The sequence below is a fragment of the Bos indicus x Bos taurus genome, chromosome X (assembly GCF_003369695.1).
Source record: "Bos indicus x Bos taurus breed Angus x Brahman F1 hybrid chromosome X, Bos_hybrid_MaternalHap_v2.0, whole genome shotgun sequence".
Lineage (NCBI taxonomy): Eukaryota > Metazoa > Chordata > Mammalia > Artiodactyla > Bovidae > Bos > Bos indicus x Bos taurus.
The window spans coordinates 90,838,082-90,859,437 of record NC_040105.1 but is presented as its reverse complement, the minus strand read 5'-3'; the positions used below and the strand labels follow the sequence as shown (position 1 = coordinate 90,859,437).

The 21,356-nt window shown below is 40.9% G+C and overlaps 1 protein-coding gene across 1 annotated transcript; it reads left to right on the top strand.

Moving 5' to 3' along the window:
- The first annotated feature begins 13,389 nt into the window (after positions 1–13,389).
- On the top strand, positions 13,390–13,881 carry LOC113888104 (histone H2B 1/2-like). The gene has a single exon (XM_027535425.1). The coding sequence runs from the start codon at positions 13,390–13,392 to the stop codon at positions 13,879–13,881; it is 492 nt and encodes a 163-aa protein (XP_027391226.1).
- Positions 13,882–21,356: the final 7,475 nt, after the last annotated feature.

The following is a 21,356-nucleotide window of genomic DNA, read 5'->3' as shown; positions in this document are numbered from 1 at the left end:
AGGTGGGCAACCTAATAATGGGAGTATAACAACAATTGAAGTTTTCCTCAAGGAATAAGTGGTCCACGCCCACATAAGTCTTTCCAGACTGGGGGCCCTGTACCAGGAAGATGAGCCCCCAGAAGGCTTGGCTTTGTAGGTCAGTGAGGCTTACTTTCAGGAGAGCCAGAGGGCTGTGGGAAACAGAGACTCTACCCTTACAAGGTGCACAGAAAATCTTAACAAGCTTGGGAACCTAGGACAGAAACAGCAATTTGAAAGAAGCCTGGGTTAAACCCATCTGCTGATCTTGGAGAGGCTCCTGGAGAAGTAGAAGGCAGCTGGAGCTCACCATGGGGGATATAGACATAGGTGGCAGCCATTTGGGGGAGCTGGTTCTACCACATGGACCCTGGCGCTAGAGCACCATTTTGTAATCCTCCTTCTAGCTTATTCGTGCTATAACCCAGACCTGACGAACATGCCTATCAGCACCAGTACTGGGATGCCTTAGGCCAAGCAAAAACCCAGGCAGAGATACAGACCCACCTTGAGACCCCTGAAAGCCTGTAGTTACCCTGGAACCCAGCTTTGGCCATCCCAGGACCTGGCCCCACATACCAGTAGTCTAGAACCAGCTGCAGCACCAACCTCACCCATCAAGGGGTAGGCACCGTCCCATCATACTCTGGACCCGAGTCCAGCTTACCGGTGGGTTGAAACACCAGCTCCAGGACACTCAGGGCTATGCAGCCCATGTTCCCAGGACCCATCTCCATCTATCAGAGAGTTTGTGCTAGTCCTGGGAATCCCTGGGCCTCACCCTCCCCACAAGCAGGCCAAGACACAAGCTCTGTGACCCATGGGCCCTGCAGCCAGAGACCCCAGGACTCACCTCTACCTTTCAGGGTGGTACCACCACCCACCAGTGGGGAGACACCAGCCCCAGAACCATCAGAGCCGTTCATCCTGCCATATCAGGACCCATCCCACAACAAAGCTGGCTGGTGCCTGCCCCAGGACCCCGAGGATAACTTGGGCTGCTCAGCCAGTGCTGAGGACTAGAATTTGGCTGTACCTACTACCTATGGGCTGAGACCAGCTTCAGGACACCCCCAGGCCATGATTCCTCCCACCAGCAAGTGAATACCGCATCTAGGACACCCAGGCCTATAGCTACACACTCCAGAGCTCCTCGGGATCATTGGAGTACAGATTTAGGATAAATGAGTCCCCTTGTCAGGGTTATTATTTATTATGTTTGTGGAATACTAGAAAAATCATTTTTTATATTCACTTACTTGGCTGCATCAGGTCTTAGTTGTGGCATGCAGGATCTAGTTCCCCAATCCGGGATTGAACCCAGGACCCCTCACTGGGAGTGCAGAGTCTCAGCCACTGGACTACCAGGGACATCCCCTAGAAAATCTGAAGAAAGAATTAGAAAAAGTGATATGGTTCGCAGTGATATCAGGAAAAACTTCCATCAAATCAACTGCAATTAAATTTTTCTGGATGGGACCTTGACATGGTCTTAAACAAGCAGAATAGAGTTTGGGGAGTGAAAAGCTCACTGCAGCGCCATCACAGATTCAAAACGGGACTGTGGACCCATAAGAAAACTAGCGTTTTACAAAATGACATAATTTCTGTTGTGTTCATTGTTGCTGCTTCAGTATCTCAGTGTCTGGCCGTATGATATACAAATATTTTTCAGAACTTTTCTGGCATGCTGGTCAGAAATATAAACTATGTGTGAATTCCTGTGAATGAACTAGGATTTTTTTTTTTTTTTTTTTTGGTGCTAGGTGTGTTTTCCATTTAGTGAATCCAATAACCAAATACAGGCATTAATAAACCGGTGCTACAACTGCACCATACGTACGGGCCATGAAGCAGAAATGCAAGGGTGAGTGACACACATGACCTCTAGGAAGGAGGGAGGGCAAATGGGGTTTGATGGTAAAGGCCTGGAGGGGAAATGAGAATATGTTGTTTTTCACTTGAGAGGGTGATTGAGGAACGCAGACACCTAAAGACTAGTCATGATCTAACAGTGTTAGCCACTGAAAATTCAAATTAGAGCAAGGGCTTTACAGCTTAAATAAGAAATTATAAGTTCCAACCTTAGGAAAATAGTGTTAATTCGACAAGCATACCCCATTCAAACTTTTTTCAACATTGTCTGTATTATAGAATACATTGTAAAGTGTGTTCATTGAAACACTTTACAGAAATAGCTGAATTTCAAAGTTCAAGAAATAATTCCTGTTTCAGCCTTTCTGGTGATCTCTAGGGTCATTATCATTTTATTTACCTCTTTTATTCTCTAACTCTCTAAGAGATAGGGTAACAATAATCCAGAATTTTTATGTGGGAAATGGTGAAAAAGTAAAGTGAAAAAACTGATAAGAAAAATCAAAGTGACCTCAATCAAACTTCTTTCAACATACCGCATATTCAGAATTATGTAATATAACATAAATGAGAAACCAAAAATAGTACAAAAATATCCGTTTACTTCTCCAGATCCCTGAATTCTGAACTTACTATTCCTATACGCTCAGATTTATCCAATTCTAATTTTTCACCTTCTATTTCTTACCACATTTAAAAGAAAATCCACTGGGGTCAGTAGATTGGCTTAACTGTGTGCAGGCTTGCAGACCCAAGTTTGGTTTGGTAACAATTTTGGTAACCCAGATTGGACAGCAACCCTGAGTGTGCATCTCATCCACGGCACATCAACATCTGTTCAATGACAAGCCCTTGGGTCTGCCTCACAGACAAAGGTACTCAAGCAGCTGCTGGATAGGATCCAAAAGCAGCCTAGATCTAGATTCAACCTTCTGTTGGACGGAGCCCTTTCCTGATAGAGCTGGATTGCAAGCTCTAGTGTATCCAAAACCTAACACGGGTTCACTGGTGAGTGGGGCTGGGTCCTGGCACAGCTGGCTGAGGAGGCCAAGGTATCTCAGAGCTGGTGCTGACCTGCTGGTGGGTGGGACTGAGGCCCAGGCTGTCCTAGGGCTACTAGCAGCTCCATGGTGGGCAGAGCTGGGTCCTGGGGCTCTGGCTGCAGGACCCTGGGTGTCCCAGGTCTAGTGCCTGTGCTCTCATGTGTGGGACAGATCCTAGGCACTCTGGTGGACAGGCTTGTGTCCAGTGGCACCTGTGGGCTCAGGGCATCATAAGGCACACTGGATGCTGGTGGATGGGCCTGTGTCTCTGCCTGGCCAGTTACCTGCTGTGAGACATTCAATCCTGGTGCCTGTAGGCTGGTGGTCAGGATCAAGGTTCGGTCCTGAGGCTTATAAGCCAGGGGGAAGATGTCAAAATGATACTTGCCAGCACCAGTGTCCATGTGGTAGAAAAAGCTTTCCAAAATTGCTTCCACCAGTATCTATGTCCCCAGAGTGAGCTCCAGTTTCTCCCTACGTCTCCAGGAGACACTCCAAGATCAGTAGGTGAGTCTGACTCGGGCTCCTTTCAAATGACTGCTTCTGGGCTTCCCTGGTGGCTCAGAGGTTAAAGCGTCTACCTGTAGTGTGGGAGACCTGGGTTCGATCCCTGGGTTGGGAAGATCCCCTGGAGAAGGAAATGGCAACCCACTCCAGTATTCTTGCCTGGAGAATCCCATGGATGGAGGAGCCTGGTGGGCTACAGTCCACGGGGTCGCAAAGATGAGTGAGTGACTTGAAACATAAACATGTCCTGTCTCTATTTTATTGATTTCTTCTCTGATCTTTATTATTTCCTTCCTTCTGCTGACCTTGGGCTTGGCTTGTTCTTTTTCTAATTCCTTTAGATGGTAGGTTAGGTTCCTTATTGGAGATGTTCCTTGGTTTTTGAGGTAGGCCTGTATGACTATAAGCTTTCCTGTTAGAACTGCTTTTGCCGCATCCCATAGGTTTTGGAAAGATGTGTGTTTATTTTCATTTGTCTCCAGGTGTTTTCTAACTTCCTCTTTGATTTCTTCACTGATCCGTTGGTTTTTTCCTATCATATTCTTTTCTCTGCATGTGTTTGTGGCTTTTTCTTTTTCTTTATGTAATTATTTTCTAATTTCATACAGTGTGGTTGCAGAAAATGCTTGGTGCAATTCCTGTTCTCTTAAGTTTGTTGAGACTTGGGTTTTCTGTGGCATAGCATGTGGTGTATTCTGGACGATGTTCCACGTGCACTTATAAAGAATGTGTGCTCTGCTGCTTTTGGATGGAATGCTGTGTTTATTACATCCAACTGGAATAACATGACATTGAAGGCCACTTCGGTCTCCTTCTATCTAAATTATCTGTCTATTGCTGTAAGTGGGATGTTAAATTTCCCTAACATTATTGTACTCTTATACATTTCTTCCAAGAAATTTTAAACAGCAGATGACACACCGCTGGATGGTGAACTGTTGTGTTAGAAAATAGATGAAAGAAATTATATAGAATACCTCATAGAAAGGTAAATGAAGTAAAAGATTAAAGAGATGCCAAGAGATTAAGAAATGGACTAAGGAGCAATTAAGTGAATCTGGTAGGCATGCCAGAAGTGGTAACCTGACTAAGTTTTAGAATAATAATATTCACAGAGAAAGAGTTGATACTTTTCCAGAATTTAGGGAGGCTATGTTTCCATAGATTCAGGAAGCACACCTGGACACATCATAGTAAAGCTACAGACAAAGTTAGCATATAGATTATAATAGCAAACAAAAAGCCACATTGTCTACAGAGCCATGCCAAAGACTGTGACAGCAAATCTCCTTTCATAAACAAATGGTAGCCGAAAGCAAGTAGTGAGAGCCACCCACGTAATGTTGCATTCGTAGCCCAAGTATCACGATAAGGCTCTGATAGACTCGAAGATGGACCACTCAGAACACCACAAGGACAGACCTACTGCCAGTCCTTAGTCATAAGCCACTTCAGGTGTACCTCAGCCGCACAGAGTTGCTTTGTCCAATGCCTTGTACTTGTAGAGTTGGCCCACTTCCAAGGACTGATCAAGGAGGCGTTATAAAGATCTGACTATGTTGGGCCAGTGTGAAGTGACTTTAATGGCTCATTTTACCTTCAGAATTCAGCACGGGGTCAGAAAATAATTTTGTAGAGTCTGCATTAGATATGCATGTCTTCCTCTGCCCACAGTGGTCTTCTTCCCATCCTTTCCTTGGGCATTGAGAGTGCATAAATGTCCTGCACACTAAACACCTTATCATCCTTACAACTTAATTCAGAGAAAAAGACATTGGAGACAATGTGAAAAATCATGATATTTACACCAATAAACACTATTATTAGGGAAATTAAGTAAATACTCTTGTTTAGGCTTCAGAGACACAGCAGAACAGGCCTCTGACTTTGCTTCTGACAAACCTGGACACTGCCCTGACTACTGCTGTGGGTGTCAGCCACATCTGCTGTGAGTGTGGAAGAGAAACACAATTGATAGATAGGAAGTGGACCTTGGAATTTGTTAAGTACCTGGAGGAGGTCTGGCCAACCATTCCAGGATATAGCAACTTTCCGAACTTTGCAGAACAAAGCAAACGGTATTGGAAAAAATTAACATCATACCACAGCTGCAGTTTTGCTTACAGATTGAAGATGATAGTCAGTTTGTGGCCTGGGATTATAAGCAGGGAACCCAGAACTGCATTCTTTGAAGTCTCATCCATGGAGTGGACGGGCTACCTGGGACCTTTTCCCGATTGGGGCTCCAGATGTGCTGTGTCACGTGGCTTCCCAGAGTTGTTTAAGTCTGACTGTTGTGCAAAATCCAGTTTGGCGATATATCCTCTGCTCTATTTCTCTCTCTTTTTTAATGTTAGTATATCGCAAGTAACTTAGATAATTCTCTAATCAATACTTGTATTGTTTATTTGTATGTAATGAGTGGCTCATTTTGTTCACAAATCCTTTGAAAGTGAAAGGATGAAAGGAGATGAAAAGTGAAAACTTTTGATAAAACAACTATGGTAAAGGAACTCCTAAGAAATGTTTGTCACTTCTGGTAGGCCGAGGAGATGTATTTTCTTAGTCCATTTCTTAGGTTTCTTGACCTCCATTTAATTCTTTTTTTCTCATTATGAAGTATTTTGTAGTATTTCTTTCATCTATCTTCTAGATCATATATTCTCTCTCCATTTCTCTCTCAGCTGTTTAAAATTTCTTTACTCTTCTGTTATGATGTTCAGTACTAGAAAGCTTATTTGCTTTCTGATAATTAGCTATTTATTACTCATGTTTTATGTATCTTATCATCTATTTAAATATGTTAGGTATATTTCTTATACTTCATATCTGATTATTAGTCTTTACAGGTTTCCGTCTTGGTTTATTGTTTATACTGATGCTGTCATTTTGGAGGGGGAAGTTGTATTTGTTTCAGTTCAGTTCAGTTCAGTCGCTGAGTCCTGTCCGACTCTTTGCGACCGCGGGGCTTTAATTGTAGGAATACTTGTAGAAGCCTCAATTAGGGTTAAGCTCCTCTAGACACAATTAGATTGGCATTTGCCATACATGTGCAAACAGAGATTACTTGGGCCATGCTGATAGTATTACTGAGAATGCCAAAGCTACCTCAGGGCACTCTTTTGGTTACAAATTCTTTAGCAACATTTTATTCCTCACCCATAGCTAAGGACAAAAATTAGAATTTTCTTTGGTCCTTCCTTTCTTATGAGAAAGAAAGTCCAGTTTTTGCACTATGGGTATAGTCAATTAATCATTTAGAATTATGTGTGTGTGTCGGCTGTCTATTGATTTGAGCCACTTTTCAAGCACATCTGAGTATTTAAAATCCTGTTTAACATAACTTGGTATATTACAATTTATAATGGGAAGATTTTAAATTTTTTAACACAATTTCCAAATGTTAAAAGTAAATATCTGTTAAAAATATGAACCATCCTAAGACCACTCAGTGATAAGCACCTGATACCTAAGCTGCACTGCAAAGTTCCAGGCAACCTTCACACACACACCTGGTGCTGAAAGGGGCCTCTTTTCTTGTGGGGAGGTCTAGCAGGACAGACTAACCCTTTCCATGGTAGCTCTATGTCCTCAAACAGCAAGGCAGAAGGACATTCCTTCTTAAACCTGAGGCTGGTAAGTTGCCTAATACAATTTCCACCATTTTTACTCATTGCTCAAAATAACCAAAGGCTTCATCAGCTCAAGAGGACGGGGAAACAGACAAGACTTCTTATTGGAAGGAGTACTCAGGGACGAGCAATATTCCTGAATCTAATAGCCACTGAAATCAAAGTCAAGCTTCTTGAGATATTTTTGGGTGTCACACACAGGGTAAGGCTATAGACATAAGTGTTTTGTTCACTATACTATGGTGATTTCTTTGGATTGGTTTACTGTACTTACTACTAGGAGAGGGACACCTACTATTTAGTGGAATCTTACACTGCATGCCACAGCTTTCACACTAAAGTGAACTGAAATTTCTAACCATTATAGACATCCTCTCCCACTTGTAGGGCCATTTATGTAGACAAAGAAACACGCAGGTAGACAGCAAGGAGAATGTAAGTACAGATTTCTTGGTGAAAGGAACTCAGACAGACCTGGCCTGAATAACTAGTTTTTCTGATTTAGGAACACAGAGTTTTCTCATATACCTCATGGCCCTCTTCTTTTTGGGTCCTCTAACATCTGATATTTATTTGTAATCCGCCTCCTCAATTGTGAAAAGTGCATATCCACAGAGCCATAAATTGGGCAGTTTTGAGGAAAAAAATCAGGGAGAGGGAAAAGCATAAAAAGCTGCCTTTGCATGATGTTGGAGTTTGGTTAAGGGAAACACTTTATTATATGTTTTTCACTTGAATTATTTTCCACAGGGAGATTTGAGATCATTGGAGGTTATTCTTTTATATCGAGATATTTCCTACCAAGCAGGCTCATCAAGAGAAGCATGGTTTCTGTAATCCTCTGATAGAATCACTCAAAGGCAAAACCATGCATAATAATGGATCAGACACTGAAGTGAGATTCAGGAAATTACCTGGATCCTGGTGTCAGTTCTAATTCAGTAGCTATGTGGCTCTGGGTAATGCTCGTCACCTACCAGAATATGGTAAAGGACTCGAGTTTTCAGACAGTTATATTACACGGATATATTACATAAGCCAGTCGATCTACTTCCACAAGTACACTAACCTTGCATGTTACTCCTACTTAAAACAAACTTCCCTCAGGTGCATGACAAAATACCTGCTCAAGCATCAGGCTCACCACGCTATATGACTTCTGCTTATCTTCACTTCTCAAAGATTGATGAATTTCACAATGCCTCTGTATAGAGGAATACTGCAGTTATTTCTGCAATATTTTGAACTGAACAAGTTTCAGCTCTCGTTTATGTTTTACAATAAATTCTATCATACAGATTATGTGGAAAAACATTTGAACTCTTTCCTTAGGGTTGAAACTTATAGTTTGTTATTTAAGTAGTAAAACCCTTGTCCTAATTTGTGCTTGCAGTAGCCAGCACCATTAGGTCATGATTATTCTTTAGGTGCCTGTTTTCTTCAATCACCCTGTGAAGTGAGCAATTATATATGCTCATTTCCCCTCTTGGTCTTCAGCATTGAACCCCATTTCTCTCCCTCCTTCCTAGGTGTCAAGTGCCAATCACCCATGCACTTCTGTCTTCATGGACTACATGATGCAGTTGTAAAACCGGTTTCCTAATGCCTGTATTTGATTATTGGATTCACTAAATGTGAAACACACCTAGACCAATAAAAATATGCTAGTGGGTTAGGTTTGCTGACAGGAATTCTCACATAATAACAGTGTATAAGAACTGAGTGGAAAAACATTTGTATGTCATATGCGTAAGCACTGGGATATTGAAAGCAGCAACAATGAGCACAATAGAAATGAAATGATTCTGTGAAATAATGTCTTTTTCCCATGGGCCCACAGTTCTCTTTTCAAAAATGCAATGGCTCTGAAATGAGCTTTTCATTTCCAAAATTACATTCAGGTTGTCTACAATCATCTCACGGTCCCACCTAGAGATATTTTCTTGCCATTGCTTTGGTGGAAGAATTTCCTGGTCTCCTTGGGAATCACATTCTTTTTTAAAAGTTCTCTCCTAAGATTTCTCTACTTTTCCACAAAATGCTAAATAATGTTCTTGATAATTGGACTCACGTTTCCTAAATATTTACTGCAGTGACCAAAGAGAGCCCTGGAGGTATAACAGCCCATCAGAGTTCTTCTGTATTGGACCAAAAGATACAGACCTTCATTGCCCCTTCTTGAAAAGGCACTGTCCACTTCATACCTGTACTACTCAGGGAGGCTCTCTCTAGTATCTTGCCACAGGACCCAAATTCTTTTTCTTTATCTCATGAGGTTCTGCCAGTTTAAAGAAAGCTTTTTGTTTTTTCTGTCATGTACAGCCCTGTCCTTTTCCTGAAGGGCTCAGGAAAAGTTGGATTTCGTGGAGTATCAGAATTTCATGTCAATGTTTGGCTGAGAGTGGTGTATTTACAGGTTCTTATATCCTGCTACTGCTGCTGCTAAGTCGTGTCAGGCGTGTCCGACTCTGTGCGACCCCACAGACGGCAGCCCACTAGGCTCCTCTGTCCCTGGGATTCTCCAGGCAAGAATCCTGGAGCGGGTTGCCATTTCCTTCTCCAGTGCATGAAAGTGAAAAGTGAAAGTGAAGCCGCTCAGTCGTGTCCGACTCTTCGCGACCCATGGACTGCAGCCTACCAGCTCCTCCGTCCATGAGATTTCCCAGGCAAGAGCACTGGAGTGGGGTGCCATTGCCTTCTCCTCTTATATCCTACCCAATAGGAAATAATTACAACGGTAGGTGTACAGAATCCTTTGTAACAATTGAAAATGACACACTATCTTCCCGCTCACAGAGAGAAAAAGAAATAAAATACTAAAATGAAATTACTAAACATTCACAGAATTGTGAAAATGACTGTGGTGGGGCCACCTTGTTTCTCATAAGTGGTCACCAGTGTTCTCTTAATAAGATGGAAGAGGCAGGAAATACTCCCATGTTTAGTTCAAAATACATATCTCCTATGGGTTGAATTTGTGCCTCTAAGATTAATGTATCTATGCCATAAACACTCATATTGGTATGTGATCATATTTGGAGATGAGTATTTACCAAGTAAACAAGTTCAAATATGTTCATTAGAGTAGGTCTTAATCTAAAGGAGTTATATCCATATAATAAGGGAAAATCAGACATAAGACACATACACATAGGAAAGAAAATGTGGACAGGTATAGGGGGATTTCGGTTATCTGCAGGCCAAGGAGAGGCTTCACACCTTGCATAAGATCAACTCAGATGAAACCTTGATTTGGACTTAGAACCTCCACAAGTATGAGACAGTAAATGAATGCTGTTTTAGTGACCTAATCACTAGCATTTTGTACAGGAGCTCTAGAATACTTGAGAAAGAGTTGAAAGTGTTAATCGCTCAGTCACGTTCGACTCTTTGTGACTCCATGGATTGTAGCCTACCAGGCTCCTCTGTCCATGGAATTTTCCACTCAAGAATACCGGAGGGGGTTTCCATTTCCTACTCCAGGGAATCTTCCAGACCCAGGGATTAAACCTAGGTCTCCTGCATTGTGGTGGATTCTTTACTACCAGGCCATTTCCTAATACTTATATATAAATGACCTTGATTAGTTTTATAAGACCAACTATAAAGTAGATAATCGTGCTTGTTACCCTACTGTCAAAGTAGATAAATAATCAAACTTGTTGCCTGCTGTCACCAGACCTGAACACCCCAGGAAGACAGTTATTGGTTCAGTCAGGAAAACCTCACTGTAGAGTGGTTCAGTGACTGTGGCTACCAGTTTGAGTCCCTCCTTGGGTGACATGGAGTCAACATGAACTTTTTAGCTTCTCTGACTGGATGAATGCTCTCACCATCCCTATAACGTTAAGTTGCAAATCATGAAGGTTTTCCACTTCAAAAACAAAAGAATGAGGGCTGAAAAAGAATGACATTAGATCATCTGAACGAGTTAGGGTAGAAACTTGTGATTCTAGGAAGTGTGAAATGGGTTTTTTTTCCCCTGAATTTTCTGTTGCATGTAACTTCTATGCTGTGTCGGAGTCCTTTTTTTATGTGAATCCATAAACAGTGGTACTGTTGAGAAGGTTTCTGAATGGAGTATGCCTATCCTATCAACACCGTCATTTGTGAGTTGAGACCGGCAATTGTTATTTAAGCCATGAAGCCATTTCCCTTATTTCGCTTTTACAGTGAACCACAACATTGCAAGGTGATTGCTCACTGGGCTCTCTTATTTCCTCAATCATCAACTGAAGTGAATAATTACTAGTGTTCCTCCTCCTTCCAATCTTCAACATCAAACTCTGTTTTTCCCAACTCCATCCTAGATTTCCTGTGTATCAGAGACTTTTGAGGTCTCAGTTATCCCCTCAAAACGCAATTGTGGTTATTTTCAGTGTTGTTTTTTTTTTTTTTTTTCGTATAACTGATGTGTTCATTTAATTTCTGAATTTACAAATGTGAAAGAAACACAGCTCATTAAAATATCTAATGGATTCTTAAAATACAATATATGTATTATATTTAGGTCTTTAGTCAATTTTAAGTTTATTTTTGTATATGCTGCTAGAGAATGTTCTAATTTTACTTTATTGAATGTAGTTATCCAGTTATCCAAGCACCACTTATTGAAGAGACTGTTTTCTCTCCATTTGTACATTCTTGCCTTTTTAAATTGTAGATTAATTGATCATGGACTGCAAGGATATCCAACCAGTCAATCCTAAAGGAAATCAGTCCTGAATATTCATTGGAAGGACTGATGCTGAAGCTGAAACTCCAATACTTTTGACATGATGTGAAGAACTGACTCCTTGGAAAAGACCCTGGTGCTGGGAAAGATTGAAGGCAGGAGAGAAAGGGACGACAGAGGATGAAATGGTTGGATGGCATCACCGACTTGATGGACATGAGTTTGAGTAAGTTCTGAGAGTTGGTGATGGACAGGCAAGCCTGGCATGCTGTAGTCCATGGGGTCACACATGACTGAGAGACTGAACTGAACTGAATTGACCACAAGCCCATAGGTTTACTTCTGGGCTCTCCTGTTCTACGGATCCATGTGTCTATTTTTGTGCCAGTATTACACTGATTGGATTACTGTAGTTTTCTGTTATAGTCTGAAATCAGGGAACCTGATTCCTCTAGTTCTGGCCTTCTTCCTTAAGATTGTTTTGGCATTTCAGGGTCTTTCATCTTTCCATACAAAATTTAAATTTGTTTGTTTTAGTTCTGTGGAAAATGCCCTGGTATTTTCATAGGAATTGCATTGAATATGTGGATTGCCTTTGACAGCATGGTTTTTTAAAGAATATCAATTCTTCCAATCCATAAACAAGGTAGGCCTTTCCCTCTGTTTGTATTAGCTTCAATTTCTTTGATCAGGGTCTTATTCTTTCTAAGTACAGGTCTTTCACCACCTTAGGTACGTTTATTCCTAGCTGTTTTATCTCTCTCTCTTTTTATTCTTTTTCTCTCACTCTGGTGGTTTTTCAGCAATAAGAGTGATCATTTTTTGAGAAATAACCACTATAAATCATTAATCAATTCCAGATTGTGTGGTATTTGGGGGACCTAAATAATGTTTAAGAAAACAATTTAAAATTTGCAAAATGTTAAATAGTCTTAGTAAGTATTCCTATTTCCGTTTGTGTTCTGTATTTGGCAAATGGGATTTTGTCATTCTCTTCATAGTGATCATTGGCTTTGATAAGTTTTGGAGATAATAGCTGGTCAACTAATTGCTATGATTTTCAGGAGCACTCTGCTGAGGAAGTCAGGAGTTTCTGCTCATGGGACTGTAGGTCAATCAGAAGGAAAAGATTCTGTGTTGGAGTAAAATGTCTACCAAGTGACCTGAGTCACTCTGATGTCTGAAAGAGTTTGAGTTATGGAGGTCAGTCAGACTCTTTCAGGAAGCTCTAAGTGATTATTACATTTTTCAACTTAGATGGCTTTGGTGACATCTTTGAAACTTCTCATGCATCAATAGTAGACATAAATCAGCTGAGGTGAATAGATGACTGTCTCCTTCATGGGGCAGTGTTCAAAGATTTTTCTGGTGGAAGTCACGCAAAGTTTAAAGATACCACTGAGTTTGACTGACTGTGTGGTTAAACTTGGGGGAGGGGCGGTGGGAGTTGGGGGTGGAGCATCCAGTGTCACGTGACATGGGCTGCCATAGTAACAGGCCTCCTGTCTTGCATTTTATCCAATCAGATATGGACAGTGTTTGTGACTTCAGAGAGAGCAGGGCTTATAAACTCCGCAAACTGCCTTCAACCCCCGCATGTCCTTTCCTCTGAGTAGTGGGGACTGGTGGCTCCGACATGGCTCAACCATCCTCTGACAACTCTGAGGAAGACCCTGGCACCAACGAAGCCGGAACCTCCAAAACAGAGCCCTCTGAAACGGAGCCCTCTGAAACAGAGACCTCAGAATCGGAGCCCTCCGAACCGGAGCCCTATGATGCTAAGCCAAAGAAGGCGAAACGGAAGACAGCTAAGGGCCGCCGCCACCGCCGCCGCTGCCATCAGGACAACTTTGCAAGCTTCGCCACCTATTTCCGCAGGGTGCTGAAGCAAGTGCACACAGGCCTGAGTCTCTCTCACGAGGCCATGAACGTCATGGATTCGTTCGTGAAGCATATGTTTGAGCAGATCGCCGAAGAGGCCGGGAGCCTGGCCCACTCCAGCAAGCACTGCACCATCACGAGTGGAGAGATCCAGAGAGCCGTGCGTCTTCTCTTGCCTGGGGAGATCGGCAAGCACGCAGTGTCCGAGGCCACCAAGTCGGTCATCAGATACAACACCCGCAGATGAACTGCCTCATGACCACCGCAGCATCGCAAACCAAAGACTCTTATCAGAACCACTCGAAGGGAAAAGACCTGTAGTGATAAAGAGCCACGTCCATCCACTCTGGGTTCTTTACGTATGCCCTACATTCCATCTTTAAAACATTTCCATCCAAAGGAAAACGTTAAAAACCTCATCAAGTTTGCTTCAATAACAGTTGGTTGTGCCATTTGTTCGATGGAAAACCGTGTACTATTTTCTTAACGTATTGCAACTCGTCACTTTTCTAAATGGTTATTTCTATTCGTGGTTTCTCAGTCAGCGATTTTAAGGATCTTTATGGTCAAAATTCTATCCCTAAAAGTTTCATTGGCCTTTTTCATTTTCATTCTCCCACCTATATTTAGGTATCATCCAGGGATTTTTATATGGGGTATGCTGCTGCTGCTACTGCTGCTAAGTCGCTTCAGTCGTGTCCGACTCTGTGCGACCCCACAGACGGCAGCCCACCAGGCTCCCCCATCCCTGGGATTCTCCAGGCAAGAACACTGGAGTGGGTTGCCGTTTCCTTCTCCAGTGCATGAAAGTGAAAAGTGAAAGTGAAGTCGCTCAGTCGTGTCCAACTCTTAGGGATCCCATGGACCGCAGCCCAGGCTCCTCCGTCCATTGGATTTGCAACCAATAAAGAGCAGTGTGTGCTTCCCAGGCGGCTCAGCGGTAAAGAATCTGCCTACAATGCAGGAGTTGCAGGAATGGCAGGTTCGATCCCTGGGTCAGAAAGATCCCCTGGAAGAGGGCCTGGCAACCCACTCCAGTATTCTTGCCTGGAAAATCCCACGGACAGAGGAGCCTGGTGGGCTACAATCCATAGGGTCTGAATGAGTCAGAAACGACTCCAACGACCTAGCATGCTGGCATCCATTTCTTGGGGCTTCGCAGTTGGCATCAGTGGTGAAAAAAAAAACCTACCTGCAGTGCAGGAGACACAGGAGCCCCGGGTTTGATCCCTAGGTGGAGAAGGTTCCCCGGAGGAGGGCATGGAAACCCACTCCAGTATTCTTGCATGGATAAGCCCCATGAACAGAGGACCCTAGTGGGCTACAGTCCATGGGGTCGCAAAGAGTCCGACATGACTCAAGAGGCTTAGCACATACAGATGCATCCATTTCTTGTTGTGGGACATGTCTCTAGCTCTTTGCATCAGTAAAAGAGGAGGATGTTCAGCAATTAAGAGAAATAGGATGACTCCTTCTTCTACCTCAAGTATTTGACTGCTAATGCTTAAGAAAATACTTACTGAATTTAATGTCCATTGTGTTTTCTTCTTGGTGCATTGACATTTTTTTCCCTATAGGTATATTGCTGAATCTCAAAGTAGTTGGTGATTTTCCTATTCCTTTTTTTAAAAGATTGATTTCAAGCTTACTACATCCTTGGAGAGAGAGAGAGCACTCTGCGATTTCAGTCCTTTGTAATTTAGTATGGTTTTCATTAGAACTTAATATTTCATTTTATTTTATACTACTCATGTTGAACTTTAAAATAAGCAACAAGGATATGCTATACAGCTCAGAGAAGTCCAGCAATTATTTATAATAAATGTGAACAGAGTATTATATATAAAACAATTGAATCACTAAGTTGTAAACCTGAACAAATAGAATATTGTAACTCACAAATACATCCATAAAAATTTTTAAGTTAAAACAAACTCATCAGTACGACAGGATTTGGATGTGGAAATCTGTGAAGGATGTCACTCTCAGCCAAACAATGAGAGAAAAGCTAGGAGGAAATACAAAATTCCAACCTTTCCTTGATCCCAGTTATAGCGTCTTCTCTAGGTCTTTCATGATAGAGTTTTTATAAGTTCTAAATTATTTTCCTAGTATTTTAATTTCCCATTTTATTCTCCTTCTCCCAATGTGTATTATGGAATTCTTCAGAAGCATTTCATGTGTGATATGCAGTAGGTAAAGTGAAGAAACTGATATACCCATCCACCACCTCTAGTATACTTGTCCCACATATCCCAGTTTATTTATTTATGTCCTTGTTAATCAAACATTTAAATATATGAATGGGGGTGGATATATAGTACAGAAATGGCAAAACAAAAATTTCACACACATTTCAATTTTGTAATTCCCTAGGTTTTGAAATTGTTTTAGAAATTCATACAGATGTATCTAATCAGTTATTTTCTAGCAGAGAATCTTTTGATCTTTAAAACACAAACTTTCATGACCTGCAATTGTATATCCATTAGAGGGAGTCCAGAGAAAACATTTCAAGCATCTGTCTCCACTGGTACCGCCAATGGGGGACTGGCAGCCTGTGAGCCACAGCTGTTGACTCAAAGTGTGGTTGAGTGACCAGAGCTCAAGGGATAATAGCCTTTCTATGAAAATCAGACGGGAGATTAATGGGGAAGGAACTGTGGTACTGTGCCAGTTCACTAAGACACTGCTATCATGCTTTGTGTGTTTTGTGTTTGTAAATACAGAAATGCAATAGGATCAGTTTGGAAAGATGTTACAGATGCAGCATAATTGGTCTAGAGAGTGAAGACTGGGAGCGTAAGGGAGGACAACACATAAGAAATCTAGAAAGAAGAAAAGAAAATTGGAATTTTGTTATTGTTGTTGAAGGTGGAAGGGGGAGTAGCGATCCTGATTATACCCTTTAGTGGGCCCTTTTGGAAAGAAGGGCAGCTAGTGCCCACACCCAATGGTGTGGTTTACTGTGAAGAGGAAATGAGGGAAAACCTTCACTGCTTAATCAACAAATTATAATTATCAATGCATCGAAAATAGTATCGATAGGTCAACTATACCTCACTGAAACTCTTTTCTCCATTACCTGTGTTATGCAATTCATTTGAAGTGTGGATTCAAACACAGCGAATGAATAACTAAATCATTGTAAGGGAAAAAATATTACAGATTCTAATCTACTTGGAAAAATCTTATTCTAACTGAATGGTCTACTCTAACTTGTTCAGGTGTACTGCCTCTTTTCTTGTCCAGGCTTTACTCTTCAAGTTTTGAAAATGACAACCTTAGTGATATTACCCTCTGAGGGTGGGACGTCCAGTCAGAGAAGTGCGACGGCCACTCTGCTCTGAATTAGCCAATCAGGGATCAGCCTGTGTGAGCCACAGCCATTGTTCAAAATGTTCATTGTCCGAAGCTCAAGCCAGTTTTCCCGCGTCCATGGAGTACATCCCTTCCTGGATGTTCAGCTTTGGTAACAGGGATGGTATCCGGTGCCATTCTGTGCCTGTACTGTCTTTGCTGAATTGCTTGAATGAGTCTAATTGTGGTGATTTAATAATATCATATTAGTTACCTGGGCTAATGTACAAAATGCTTGAGATTGGTTTACTTGAACTGCACATAATTAAGGTCTCACATTTCTGCAGGTGAGAAGTCCAAATCAAGATGACAGCTGATTTGGTTCCTTCAGAGTGGTATGAAGGAAGCATCTGTTCCAGTCTTCTCACCTTTTCTTGTCAAAGTGGCAAAGAGACCCCTACATTTGTTCAGTTTCCTTCCTATGTGAGAGTCTCTGTGTCCACGTTTCCTCTTTTTACATAGCTACAGGTCATTTTGGATTAGGGGGCACCCTAATGAATACAGCTGAACTTCATTCCTCTAGGATAGATTGTATCTCCATAAACAACCACATGTCAGGTACTAGTGTTGAGGCCATCAGCATAGGATTTTAGGGAGAATGAGTACAACTCATATAAGACATGAATTTTGAGTTATAAGTAGGCATATCTCCTCACGCTTCCATTGTATTAAGAGCACATTGGTGTTTTTCACACATAAATAGTGGTTTGATGCTTACTGCGTGGTGTAGTTACAGTTTCTTAATTCTTCTAACCCATGCAAGTGTAGAATGTTGATGGAAAGTCTTACTTAAAAGGATTAATTTTGATAAATCAAGGCTTTCAAATCAATTGCAACTGTGATAAACTTGAATTTTTCATAATATATGTCATTTACTGATGGTTGCATTGTAAATTATTTCAGAATTTAGTGAATTAAAGCAGCAATTATTTATTACTTCTCATGTATCTGTGGGCTGGCCAAATGCTTCTGTTGATCTGTCTGGTTTGTATCAGTATTCTATTTGTAGCTCCCTCTTTTTTTCATGGTTCCCAGTACACTTTATATCACATTGCTTCAAAATTAGCAGTGTACACATAGGACTTTTCTCTGTTTGGTAAAATTGCTGTTTGGTTATAAGCAATGTTTTGTAGATACTCCTATAACAATAATAAAGAAGAGAACAGTAGTGACTACTGCTGAGCTCACTTGCTCAGTTGTGTCCAAATCTTGGCAACCCTATGGACTGTAGCCTGCCAGGCTCCTCTGCCCATTGAATTTTCCAGGCAAGAATACTGCAGTGGGTTGCCATTTCCTTCTCCAACACTAATGACTACTTAAGAGAAAATAAGGTGACTGCTCTCATGTGATTTTCCTCAACTATTTGAAGATTGAATAGTTGTATTTACTTTAAAAAGTTTCTCACTGTCCATCTCGGTAATGATGGGAGATACACTTTCAATTCAGTCCTTATATATGCTTTAAAATGTTAATTATCATTTGCCTTAAACACTAATTATTTCTGTTATGTTTGGTATCCATTTTTCTGCTTGTAAAATAAGTTTTAAATCTCCCTATTGATTAGAATGTTTAAACCTCAAAAGGATGTCACTCAAACAGTGAGACAAATGATTGATAACCTACAGAAATCAAAACTTTTCATCAAGCCTTGAGAAAAGGGACAGCACTGTGAAGGGATAAAACAGAAAGTTTTAACACTTCAGGTACCCACAAGCTCAGGAGAAAGACTAGGGCAAGGCAGGATACTAGAAAGGGCTTAACTGCTCTGAGTTGTGTGCCCGTGAGGGGGACAATTTCCTGATCATGGAGGGCTCTAAAGACCTTTTTTCTTTGGTCCAGTGTGGAATCCTATTCTGCTGTTACCTCTCAAAAACTGTCTTGTGTCCATTAGACTAAGGTTATGAAAGTTAAGCCACTGGGAATATAACTTATATGCTTGAATGTGATATGAATTTTATGAAAATATTTCCAAAACATTGACTTCCAAGAAGACTAGGAAAAACTACCACCAATGGATCTGCAGGTAAATACCTCTTTGTAGTACCTCAGGATGCTCTTACACACCTGGAACAAAATTTTGGATGAGAAGTACTCTTGGCAAAGCTCAAGGATGACTGAAACACAGGAAATCTAAAAAAGAGTGAAACAGTGGGGATTGATGCTGAAGAGATTAACGCCAAATAAGCACATATGATAACTGACTTCAGTAGGTGATTGAGGGAAAAGGGCACCTAGTGAACAATCATAATTTAACACTGCGGTTTGCTGAAGTGACACCATATGGAAAGAAGTTTATGTTTAATAACAAAAGATGAGCAGGAACTTGGAGAAAATAGTATTAATAGGATAACCATACCCCATTCAAACTTTGCTGACATTATTTGTACCATAGAAATCATTTGAAAACATGAAAGGTCCCAAACACAGTGCTAAAATAATTAAAGCAAAAAATTCCAGAAGCAATATGTTTCCAAAGTGGAAGAAACTGAAGTTACTTTTCTGACTGGTTCAGATCAATCTTATTTGTTTTTTTCCTGAAGAGTACATCCTCCCATTTTGGAAAATTGGAAGCCTTCATGGCTTGCACCTCTATGTCTTGAGGATGCTGGAAGCTTCCAATCAGAGCAGCTCAAGCTCCACTTGGGACTGGCTCAGCCAGTGAAAAGCCTGCAGCTCCTGAGTCAAAATCCTTGACTCAAAGTGTGAACACTGTTCTGGGCTGAAGCAATAGGAGTCTTATTAGCATCTGCAGCCTTTGAGATTGAGGTAGGCAAGGGGTGTTGGTCCTTGTCATTGAGTCAATCTGTTATAGGGTGACACAGGACACACCAATCACAGCTTTCTTGGGAGGTTTGACCTTTGGAGATTACAGAGTATATTGTATGGTTCGTTCCCTGTGGTTTGCTTCTTGGCTGCTGTTTAATCATGGTGGTTTAATGATATGAATTCAGAGACTGTCCTGAATATGTCTTTTGTCCCTTGCATCAAAAAATAACAAGTTGATTAATAATATTTCAGGTAAGATTTTTAAATTCTTAGTTGTAAACAGAACTCTTCAGATATTAATTAGTAAGATTTCATCACTGTAAATTTCTACTGCATTTTCTAGTAATAAAATTTGGCTCTTCCCATTTCATGATTGAAATCATCTTATTAACAGTAGAATTAGCTGTCCCTTAAACGTCTAAGAGGAAACACCATAAGAAGCCTACTCATTGGGAATGAAACCACACTGATGACTCCCATTTCTTAAATTCTTCTAAAGTCTTTTTTTGGTTCAATTTCTGTAATTTATTTCTACATAAATATATTGAATAAATACCTTTGACTACTATCATATATTCTTGAAAGTTACATGATTTTAATTTTTATGAGTTTCTCAAGTATTGATTCTATTTTCATTCCATTGTGGCTTCTTAAACAGTGAGGTAACATTTTTTCTCAACTAAGAACTCTTATGTATATTCACCATGTGGATTATTTTTCTGAACCTAAATTATGTCAAAAAACAATTTTCAAATTTGGTATATATTAAATATTTTTAATGATATGATACCATCACATTTCAGTTTGTGTTCTCTATGTAGAGACTCTGATATTGCAATTTCTCTTTCCTGATGTCATGAGGGTTTTGATCAGAACTGGAGAAAATATTAGGCCAGTTATTTCCATGATTTCCAGGAGCACTACTCTGTGTACAAGGAGCTGACTTTGCACTTCTATGTCCATCTGTGTCTAGCAGGTTGTGAAGCACTTTCTCATTAATTTTGGCATTTCCTTAAATGTCATGTGTGAATTATTTTCTTAACAATATCATTGAGGGTGGATGAGATATGCCTCCTTCCTGGCCCTTTCCATCAAGAGCTGGATCCTCACTTCCAGAGAGATCCTCAGTGCTCAGCACCTGCTACTTTCAGGGGAGACTGGTGAGCGCAATGTGTCTGAGGCCACCAGGGCTGCCATCAGATACACCACCTGCAGATGAGCTGCCTCAGGACCACCTGAGCATCACAAACTGAATGCTTTTTTTGCAGAGCCACTCACTTGATGGGAAAGACTTGTAGCTCTCAAAAATAGGATGTGCTCTAGTTTTTGGACCTGTGCTATTTCCCCCTTATTGAAGCCCTTTAATGGTGAAGGAAACACTGTCTCACATTACCAGATCTACAAAAATATATGATTCTAGTGCAGTTTTTCAAAGGAAAATCCTGATTTTCCCTAACGATATTTCCTTTCACCACTTTCCTAATGGTCATTCGATTAGTTATCACTCAAGGTTCGCCTTTTTGGGGTCTTTATAGTCAAAATTATTTTCATCATAACTTCATTTACTTTTTTACTCTCATTCTCTCACCTAGAACA

Coding starts and splice junctions, on each gene's coding strand:
- LOC113888104 (XM_027535425.1), top strand. CDS start 13,390: ATGGCTCAACCATCCTCTGACAACTCTGAGGAAGACCCTGGCACCAAC.